Source organism: Echeneis naucrates, chromosome 17, assembly GCF_900963305.1.
Source record: "Echeneis naucrates chromosome 17, fEcheNa1.1, whole genome shotgun sequence".
Classification (NCBI taxonomy): Eukaryota; Metazoa; Chordata; class Actinopteri; order Carangiformes; family Echeneidae; genus Echeneis; species Echeneis naucrates.
In genome coordinates this window covers 6,114,273-6,125,609 of record NC_042527.1, presented here as the reverse complement: position 1 = coordinate 6,125,609, position 11,337 = coordinate 6,114,273, and the positions used below count along the sequence as shown (strand labels likewise).

At 39.9% G+C, this 11,337-nt stretch overlaps 1 protein-coding gene across 1 annotated transcript; it reads left to right on the top strand.

Annotated features, from left to right (window-relative positions):
• Positions 1-237: 237 nt before the first annotated feature.
• Positions 238-10,906, top strand: dis3l2 (DIS3 like 3'-5' exoribonuclease 2). Its single transcript, XM_029525541.1, has 21 exons — positions 238-327; positions 940-1,655; positions 1,768-1,898; positions 2,381-2,434; positions 2,650-2,751; positions 2,885-3,071; positions 3,214-3,284; positions 4,040-4,269; positions 4,352-4,525; positions 4,720-4,799; positions 4,935-5,047; positions 5,178-5,285; positions 5,391-5,624; positions 6,048-6,127; positions 6,296-6,479; positions 6,725-6,811; positions 7,771-7,918; positions 8,205-8,335; positions 8,595-8,699; positions 9,068-9,172; positions 9,473-10,906. The coding sequence occupies exons 2-21, from the start codon at positions 965-967 to the stop codon at positions 9,569-9,571; spliced, it is 3,114 nt and encodes a 1,037-aa protein (XP_029381401.1). The 5' UTR covers positions 238-327; positions 940-964; the 3' UTR covers positions 9,572-10,906.
• Positions 10,907-11,337: the final 431 nt, after the last annotated feature.

The following is an 11,337-nucleotide window of genomic DNA, read 5'->3' as shown; positions in this document are numbered from 1 at the left end:
TAAGGACTACTTCTTCAAAGTATCACATAATGTTGCCTTACATGTGCTAAGAAACAGACGTGCGGGGAAAGCCAAAAAGATATCAAATGTGTGCAGTATAATATTAATATGTGTATTGTATAGTATTAACATATATCGCCAAAGTTTCCGTGGCAATAAATCTTACTATTCGCCATTGAAAGATTTCTGTGTGATCGGTTAATATAGAAATTTCCGACAGCACTCAAACGTTACCACGTCTGACGACCTCGGAAGTGAAAGTAACAGCTAACAACAATTACCGCTGAACGAAAGCTAAGTCGGACAACTAACCCCGACCTGGGAAAGGTAGTTTTCACAATGTTCACGTTTGACAGCCTCCCGGTGCATTTTCAAGTGGTTAATCGTGGTCAGGTTGTGGTCTGTGGGATGTACAAGTCGTTATTTATCGTTTAACCCAGACTTAGCGTTGATAGTTGCTAGCTGATGCTAGTCCGCATTGCTAATAAACGTAACGTTAGGTAACTGTTAGCTCTTAGCTAGCCGTTATGATATGCTTGTTAAAGTAACCTTATTTTGCAAAGAGTTTAAATCCGAAGACAATGTGATGATACAGACAGACGATAGTCTGTCGTACACTTAGCCTCCATTATCTCGCTGTGTAGTTGTTGCAAACATTTTGATGTAATTCACTTTAATTCATGTTTATGTTTGTGCTGCTGACTGAACTACATGATGTCAGATCAGTGGATCACCAAAGTGAGCTACTGAAGAGTTTTTATTTTTATTTTATTTATTTATTTTTTTTTTACTTTCGCCACATGAACAGATAATCCGCTCGTCTGTTTTTCTGCATATAATGACTGAACTGGTTGTGAGGGTTGATACTTTTTAATTAGTTGTTTATTGTATCATGCCAGAATGGGAACACTCATGAAGTGTGATTTTTGTTTTTTTCAGAGACACCATCTTCAAAGGTTGCTATATGGATTCTCCTCTGCAACCTATCAAGCCCAACTTGAATAGAGAGCCGAAGCGGAGCCAGGGTCAATCGAGCACTCCTCCTCAGAAAGACGCCTATGCTAGACTTCTTAGTCAGCACCGCAGCAGCAAGTTCAGTTCGTATCTAGAACAATATGCAAAGGACTTGTCACTTCAAAGGGAAGGAAATGGGCCAAGCACACTGCTCAAAGCCCAGAGTGACAGGCTAAACATACCACAGAGAAAGAGGGACCAAGTGCCGAATGATTTATCTGATTCAAGTGACTTCTCCCCCTCCTCCGTGAGAAGTAAAGGAGAGGAGAGTTCATTGTCTTTGTACATGGAGAAACTTAGCAGTCGCAGTGCTCAGCAGGACAGTGAAAGGAAGCAAAGTGTGTCTGATAGGCAGCGACAGGGACAGAGAAGGGACACCACCACCAGCCACGATGGAGACATCGAGTCAGGGGAGGAGCTCAGCTGTTTAACACCTAGCGACTCCAGCAAACACCAGAAACAGCAGAAGAAAATCCATGACTCTGCCGGATGTCCTCAGTCTCCAGTGAAAGTCGGTGCAAGTGGACATGAACAAGAGAGGATGATGAAGTCTAAGAAAAAGAATCTGCCAAAGCATCAAGAGGAGGAGAAAAGTGCAGAAGGAACTGGAGTTCAGTGCTCAAGGCCCAAGTCCCCCCATGGTAAAGACCGAACCCAGCAGTAGCCCGTAGTTAATTAGTTTGACATGTTGGTTATCATCAGGTGTAGGTAAATTTTCTTTGGTAAAAAGTGAGTGAGTTACTTCTTTTTCAGGCTTAACTACTAATTCCCATACTGACAAACGAAAAACCAGAGGAGCCAGAAAGTCAACAAAGCAAGTGTTTGAATCCTACATGACCTTTGAGGAGGTTTCCCATGGTCTTAAAAGAGGAGAGCTCATTCAGGTACAAAGGCTACACAAATACACAGGAGGTGAAGTCACTGACATGATATTATCATTTTGCAATAAATGTTATTTTAATTTTTTTTATCTACAGTTGCAAATTTTATAACAGTGCACTGTATTTTATGTGCCTTCTAACCACAATTACTCTGTTTGTGCAATTTGAAACGTGTTTATATGGTTGAATACAATCCACCCTGCTGTCTGCTGTATTCGAACACAAAGTTAATCTATTCATCGATAAGTACAAAAGTTGTGGTTTTGAAATTAGACTTTGAGGTTTTGTTGAAAATATCAAGGTCAGGAAACTTAAAGTCCTTGTCTTTTAGAGTCAATTAGCACAATTAATTGACATGCAGCAGGCATGTGCCTTTAGTGCTGGAGGCAACTATCTGATTAGTCAACTTTGGTAATCCAGCCTCAGGGCCTCTTGGTTCAAAGTCAAGTACAATGTTCGTCAAATTCTGCATATTTTTCCTGCAGGGTCAATTAAGAATCAACCCTAAGAAGTACCATGAAGCTTTCATCCCTTCCCCTGTAAGTTTTACTGCATTTTGTCCTGGAAACAAATTTGACACATCATCATTTCTTGTCACTTGAGTTTCGAATATCACAAGGTAGCTATCGTGTATATCAGGGTGACAAGGTATGGGATATTTCACTGTATTAGCCAGGGCTTAAGCATCCATCTTGAAAAGTTGGCATCAAAGGTCAGAAAGGCAGAAGATCGATGACATCTTATATGTTTGCAGGATGACACTCGTGATATATTTCTGGATGGAATTGTAGCTCGTAACAGAGCAATGAACGGAGACATTGTGGTGGTGAAAGTGCTACCTCAGGAACAGTGGAAGGTAACAGTTTCGTAAAAAAAATTCTGTATTTCAAACTTAAGCACCAATTAAATAGCATGTTTTAGCTAAAATACAATTAAACGCATCAGCAGTGACTGATGAAAAGTTGAAAAAAATGTTTGTGTCTATTTAGGTTGTTAGGTCAGATACTGACTGTGAGGGTGCCAGTGAGTCTGAGGCCCAGAAAGAACACATGGTGCAAAAGAAGTTGGAGAAGAAACGGGAGCACACCCCAAGGGCTGATGTTATTGTTGAGGACCAGTGCAATGACCTGGATGAAGTCATCACAAAACTAAGGAACCCCACCCTCACTGATGCAGGTACTGTGGTAGCTGCATGAGCAAATCATTTACTATTCTGCAGTCATAATATTGGTGATGTAAACGCTGTTTGTCATTACACATGTGGTCTTCCAAAAAATAGCTCAGCTAATCCATGTTCACTTGTCTGCTCATCTCATAGAAACAGAGGGACATCTGGAAGACCAGTCAACTGTGCGGTCCAATGGTGAAATACTGCAAAAGACTGCTAAAGTGAGCTCCCGTGGTATTATTCTTTGTCTCCCTTAAATTATTCTTGCTATTGACATTTTTATATTTTTTTTTACATTTTACGTTTTTTTTTTATATTTGTCCCAGAATAAAAAGCAAAGACTCTAAGGCAGGAATTCTCTTCTGTGACTTGAGAGTACATCAGGGCCGCAGTGTAAATGTATTAAATTAACCTAATTATCCAACATGAGCTGTTATTTTTTTGTGCACCTGGACTCCAAGAAATGACAGATTCAACACTGAATACATTTATTTTTACTCTGAAAAACAACTTCAACAACTACAGCTATACAACTGTGGCCAGAGTAGTGTTGATGACCTGGTATCTAAAATCTGACATAGCATTCAGTTGAACTCAAGGATACATTAATAAGATTTTGTTGCACAAAGGTCAAGGTCAGTGTGACCTGAAAAAAACTCCTTTTTGGACATAACATATTAATTGATACTCTAATTAAGATAAAATGTACTTAATGCATTTTCATTGAATTTCTTCACACTCTTCTATGTGAGCTGAATGTAAATTTAAACTTGACTGAGTGGTTGTCATAAAATTGTGAGGCAGCAGTTAATGCTCCTTGTGTTTCTTGTGCATAGTGTATTTTTCTCATCACTTTCATTGGGTCAAGATGAAATTTTGCACAGAAAACCCTTGAACGTCCCTGAAATTATTGGAACAGTTTTGATGCTTCTGTGCTGACTGACTTGAATCGCTCATCCTCTGTGTTTTCTGCCAGGTGGTGTACATTGTTGAGAAGAAACACTCAAGAGCTGCAACAGGTTTCCTGAAGTTCCTGCCAGACAAGCCCTTTGCCATGTTCTCCCCTGTGGACCACCGGGTCCCACGGATTAATGTTCCTCTGTCTGACTGTCCTGAAGACTTTACTACCCGCCCGGGTGACTATGCCAACACTTTGTTCATCTGTCGCATCACTGATTGGGCAGCCACCAGTAACTTTGCAGAAGGGTGCGTATAGATAGGTGATATAAGTGACAATGTCACTCTGGTCCGACAATTGTCCTGATTGTCCCTAAATTTTTTTCTTCAGGCAACTCTCTAAGACCCTGGGTCAGGCTGGAGAAATTGAGCCGGAGACTGAGGGAATCCTGACAGAGTATGATGTTGACTTTTCTGAGTTCCCAGATGAAGTGTTGGACTGCCTCCCCAAAAACCTGCCTTGGACCATCCCACCTGAGGAGATGAGTAAGAGGAGAGACCTGAGGTATGACTGTTTTGCTTTTCTATGCTTATTAGCTGGATCCAGATTTGCCAAAGGATATTTGTGCACTATTTATAAAGTCTTATGGAAGTACCACGAATTTCAAGATTTGTCCAATGGGAGCAAGGCAGTGAATTTAGTCTTAATTTAGGCCATGTGTTCATATGATCCACAAAGCGCTGTTTTATCACATGTAGGAATGAGTGTATCTTCACAATCGACCCTGCCACTGCCAGAGATCTGGATGATGCCCTGTCGTGTAAACAGCTTCCAGATGGTAAACTACCATCTGACCCTCAGTGATGATGATGATGATGATGATGATGATGATGACTTCCGATTAAAGTTGGTTGATGCTTATAATGAAAGAAATTTTTGGTCATAGAATCTTCATTACTTATTTTTAATGCAGGGAACTTCGAAGTTGGAGTCCACATTGCTGATGTGAGTTATTTTGTGGAGGAGGACAACACTTTGGATACCATAGCCAGTCGAAGAGCGACAAGTGTCTACCTTGTTCAAAAGGTGAATGCTCTATTTATTAATTTTTTATTTTTTTTTTATCTTGTCATACACAAACTACTGACTGATGTGACTGTTAATTTTTCTGTTGTTTTCACTTGGCACTCAATACACTTGCTTTCTCGTTGTCTAGGTGATTCCCATGTTACCTCGGCTCCTATGTGAAGACCTGTGCAGTCTTAGCCCTCTCAAAAACAGACTCACTTTTTCTGTCATTTGGAAAATTACACCTGAGGGGAAGGTACAATCTTTTAAAGTTCAGAGTTAAAGAGTAGTGTCTGATGGCTGATTCAATGGAAATTGAATCTAAATCTTAGTATTTTTCCTGTTTACCTCCACCCTGCAGATTCTGGATGAGTGGTTTGGGCGCTCAGTGATCCGCTCCTGTGTGAAGTTAAGTTACGATCATGCTCAGAGTATGATTGAGGCTCCTGACAAGATGTTCACAGCTGAGGAGCTGCCACCTGTGGATCCAGTGCACCCAATTGATGAGATCCACCAGGCTGTGCTCAACCTGCACTCTATTGCCAAAAACCTGCGAGCCCAACGGTTCTCAGGGGGAGCTCTCAGATTAGACCAGGTTAGTCTTACATGCCTCGTATTTGACTATTTTGTGCTACCTGTGGCTTTTGTAAGCAAAGCCCATTGCATCATAAAATATATCAGAGGTATCATGCTCGCTTGCTCTAATGTTTGAGTAAAACTCTAAAATAACTTATTTTTTGAGCTGCTACAAACTACAGCAAAAGGAAATTCAACTAAATTGGACTTCAGGCATTATGTAATCTTTGTTTAGCTGCTTGTTAAAGGGAAGATTTCCTCTCAGTATTAAAAAAAAAAATCACACATGCTAAATTTTGTGTTTTTGCCCATTCTCACAAAATCATTGGAGCTGCCTAACAAGCTTTCAACAATCTTAAAACAGATTTGGAAATAAAACCTGTTAGGTTTGTTGGACTTCTAATACTATTTTTTGTTCACACATCACATTTTTTTGTTTCAGATGAAACTATCCTTCACCCTTGACAAAGAGACAATGATGCCTCAAGGCTGTTACATTTACCAGTACAGAGACAGCAACAAGTCAGTAACAAACACTCCAGATGCATCTGTGTCTACATCTGTCCTGTTTTACTTGCAAAATAAATGTATATTTGAGAAGGAAGATGTGTAATCAAAGGTCACCCCTTCTTTGTTTTTTTTTCCTCGCCTGGGCATTATTTAACTGTCACTTTAAACTCTGTTCTCTAGGTTGGTGGAGGAGTTCATGCTTCTGGCCAACATTGCCACTGCCCATCACATCTACCGCAAATTCCCTGAGCTGGCGCTGCTTAGATGCCACCCTCCACCAAAAGCGAAGATGTTGGATGAACTGCAGGAGCTCTGTGACCAGTTGGGCATCAACGTTGACCTGTCCTCAGCAGGAGCATTGCATGTCAGTACTCAAAATGATGATGCAAACTAATATCTAGCCTTTTGGAACCAATTAGAAAATATCTTGTGTTTTGAATCGGAATAGTCTAAGGCTTTGTTGTTTCTCTACTGACATCTATGATTGTCTTCAAGTGAATAAATTAAGATTGAGCGGTTTTTCTAATTGAAATTCAAAACAGTTCTGTAATAGAATATTTGAAAGTTGACTGAAACTGTATTGATGACATTTTTGTCTCCAACATGCAGAAGAGTCTTATTACTACTCTTGGTGATGATGAGTACTCAGGTGCCAGAAAAGAAGTCCTCACCCACATGTGCTCAAGACCCATGCAGGTCAGAAACCAGTAGCCACTACTGAACAAATAATAATGCCTGTTCCACTTATCAACTTTTAATGCGTATTTACTGAAGACTGATAATAATTTCAAAGTGAGTAAAATGTCATATCCATCCATCCATCCATCTTCTACCGCTTTTCTGTTTGTGAGTCGCGGGTGTGCTGGAGCCAATCCCAGCTCACTCTGGGTGAGGGCGGGGTCACCCTGGACAGGTCACCAGTCCATCACAGGGCCAACACACAGAGACAGACAGAGACCAACAACCACTCACACTCAGACCTACGGACAGTTTAGAGTCACCAATTAACACAAACATGATGTCTTTGGACGGTGGGACGAAACCCACATGGACAGGTTAAGAACATGCAAACTCCACACAGAAAGGCCCCAGGTGCAGGAACTGAACCTGCGACCTTCTTCTTGTGTGGCGACAGCACTAACCACTATGCAGCCGTGCTGTACCAAAACGTCACATAATGTTTTGAAATCTTGGCCTTAAAAGAAAAATATATATTTAAAAACTTTAAATCACCAGTGTGTAGGGTTTAGAGGGCTCCATAGACAGAAACCATCCGTGCTGTCAGAGTATAATAAGCTTTAGCTAAGAACTGTGTTTTTCATTATCTAAGAATAAGCCCTGTATTCTTAAATAGGGATCAAGCTATCTTCTCTAAAGTAGCCCAGAACGGACAAACCAAGCACCTCAAGGCAGAGACCTTCTAGTTTTCATGTGATCTCAAGGCCAATGTAGGTTCTCCTCCATACTTGGAAAAGGAGGGTCTTCATCTGGTGCAATTTAGAACCTCACCAATAGATGTCAGTAAATCCAACACACAGTCTTTCAACCTTAATCTGTAATGTTGAATGTATTAACATTGTTTAAGGTGAAGACTATAGGGTGTGAGTATATAGACCTAATTCCTGTCTTTTTTCTGTGTTGTTGGTGTTTGCCAGATGGCATTGTACTTCTGCACAGGCGCAGTGAAGGACGAGCGGCTTTTCAAGCACTACGCCCTTAATGTTCCTTTTTACACACATTTCACATCACCCATCAGACGCTACGCTGACATCATTGTGCACCGACTCCTGGCTTCTTCCCTGAGTGCGTACCTTCTTCACAAAAAAAAATTGCGGACACATGCATGAAAATAATTAATAGTTGTTTGAAGCAATGCTTTGTGTTGCAGAACATATCTGGTCTTTCTTCTAGAAAAGAAATGCTAAAATGCACAAGGCTGTCTCAGACCTCAAACTGAGTTGATGTATTGTTTGTCTAGTGTCCTTTGCAACATGTTTCTACACTTCCTTCTTCTGTCTATGTGAATTATTTATGTGTTTTGGCTCATCTTTGCTAAGTTTATGTTGGTCCACTCAATGCTTATATACAGAGTGTGGGCCTCACTTAAGACTGTCATCAGACGAAGTCCAAAAACAGGCATCACATTGTAATGACAAGAAGACAGTGTCGAAGAGAGTCCAAGAGCTCAGCTCTGAGCTCTTCTTTGGAGTATTTGTGAAGGTGGGTGACCAAACAACAGCAACACATAAATAAAACATAGAAAACCCGCACATATCAAATTCTTTCCTTGACAATCAAAACATAAATAAATTGTTAATGATGTGTGGTTTTATAAACACGAACTCCCTTTCCCCCCCCAATTCCTGAATTTCTGCTTTGGCTCTGTCCATGATAGTGTATCACTATAACTTGAGACCTCATTAAAAAATGTTCAGAAAATTCAGCTAGATGCCTGAAATGGTTGGTCTGTTCTGCACAGGAGTGTGGCCCCCTGGACTCTGAGGCCATGGTGATGGGTGTGTTGGATCAGTCCTTTGATGTGCTGGTTCTCCGCTATGGAGTGCAGAAACGCATCTACTGCAAGGTCAGTGACCCTTTACACAAAACACTTTCTTTATATACATTTGTACATACAGGTATTTTTAGTTTCTCTGATGCACTCAGCTAAATTTACAGAGAGCAATTTGTGCCTTAGCTTCAAACTAAAAAAAAAAAAAAATTGTAGTACAATTAAATGTTTTTAAGCTAATGTAACTGATATAGAGATTTTCTTGACTTTCAGTTTACAAGTTATTCATCCTCCACAAGTACACTTTTATTTACTAACAAAAAAGCTCACCCATAAAAGGATTGAAAAAGTCCACAATGTGAAGGTTGGCACAACAAAACTGTGTGTTCGTCATAGCAGTGTGTGTGTCAGTTGAATCTGAGACAGCTTGTTTCTACCTTCAGTCTGTTATGGCCCTGGACTCATTTCACCATCGTAAGGTGGGGAAGAAATCCGAGCTGACTCTGGTCTGGACCCCAGAGGACACAGAGAGTGCTCCAGTGGAGCAGGTGAGAACAAGAACCACTGAAAACACTCTATGGCGCATCCATTCAAATACAAGAGCAGAATATACGGTGCCATAGTTGTCATGTTGTTATTCACTTGGCGAGGTAGGTAAGAATTAGCATTAGATATTTCTTTGATTGCATTTAGTAATTAGCAGCAAAAGAAATGGGGGAATATATGAGCAGGGTTGCTTGGTTAGAATTGGACTAGCGAGTTCCTGCGATATGTAATTATGTGCGCGGTTGGAAAATGTTTCAGACCAGGCAGATCATGCTCATCGTTTGTTTTTGTTTTCTCAACAGGTCATTTCAGTCTTCACCTTAGTGGAGGTGCAGCTCAAAGCCGACAATGCACCAATGAAATACAGCGCAATGCTCAAGAGGCCTGGTGACAACTGTTAATAAACACTAAATGAGCATTGAGTTTTGCAGTAAAACAGTAAAAGAAATAAGACAGCAATTAATTTTATTTTGCTGTAGTTTTTGACCTAATGAGGTCAGTTTTGATGCAATTTAATGATTTGGGTTTTTTTTTTTGCACAGTCTAATGTGTGAAACAGATTTTTTTTAAACTATTTTCAGTTTAATAATGATTTGTGTTGGTATTCTAGGCTCAGGGGTGACCCATAGGTGTTTGCAGCAGTAAACTCTCACTACAGTTTAAATTACTGGCTTATGTTTGGCTGTAGTGATTGTATTATAATTTGCCACAAAGGAGCTACATGGACAGAACTGTAAGACCAAGTTAGACTGCATCAGATTCACGGAAGAATGATACAATTTTTCATACGAACAAAATCACACCTGCCATGTGTCATCCAGGACTTCTTATATTGCAAAGTATATTTAAAGTGTTTTATACAGGAGGAGTTTTCTTTTGTGTTTCCATATGTTGTCAGTTGTGTCAACGGGACTTCATTTAATTTAAATTCTTAAAATGAAAGTGTCATGGCTCCATATTGTTCTCATCTAAACAGATGTAACTGAGGTGTGCAAGTAAAGCTGTTTGTTTTTAATACAAAATATGGGGATGACTTCAGTGTGAATTGCTGTTGGAAATGCTTGGCGGCCTTCAGATCTTTGATTAACTTAATGTTCGCTCAAGTGCTTCCAACTTGTTTGTACATTTCTTTTAATTCCTAAACTTGATTTGTGCAGCACGAGTACCTTACAGACCTCATTAATACTGACTGTGAATTTCAGCCTTACTTTAAGTATGTCGACATAGGATTTTGGAGCTGCACATTTTAAAAATGGATCCCAACCCACCCTTTGCGTTAACTGAGTCAGCATGCCTCTTCAGTTGTCTGATTCTCATTTGTGTGACATGGTGATTGAAAATAGCCTACTACTTCAGTTTTTGGATATCAAAATTCTATTCTATTCTAGTATTACCAGCTTTTATGCCATTTCTGTTCACATGGACTGATAATACATGATGTAAGCTTTCAACGTGTTTTTAGACCAGAAAGTAGTTGTGCTGTCCTAAATGTGTGTTTTTGTTTTGTTTTGTTTTTTTTTAATTTTATCATAGTGGAGAAAATCATTGCAATTCTTCAAAATACAAATAGAACAAAGTCAAAAGAAGAAGTAGGGTCTCATTTACCTCTGTATACCGTTAGCTGTAACTTTCATTCTGGTCAATATTCAAAGTGCAGTTGTTCTCTGCTTAACCAGTATGCACAGTAACAGGCAGTTGTCTTTTATCTCTGTTAAATAAATACTCATAAATACTTCTGGCAAAATGACACAGATTGTGGTGTAGTTTTTCTTTCTTTTTTGGTCCCCTCCCTTAATTCCAATATAAATTGATGGTGATTGCTGAGACACTGAGGATGAGGCAGAGAACACAAATTAGTTATTGACCCCTGTGGCACTGCCTAGTAATAGCTTTGAATAGACAGATAGTCTGCACTCATTATTAACAGTGCCTGTCTGTAGGTAATCAGACACAAACCCAGTGTCAGAGTTTGTAACAAATTATGAGTTCCATCATGGGTGCTGGCGCCACTTTTATGAACCACAGGCACTGTTGATTTCTCAGCGAATACCAGGACTTTTTTTTTTTTTTTTTTAAGTCCTTCACCACCTTTGGGATTTTATTCCAGTGCAGTCCAGCATCAAGCTGCTAAGCAAGCCATTACCAGGTGAGTGAATCTACCCAGATG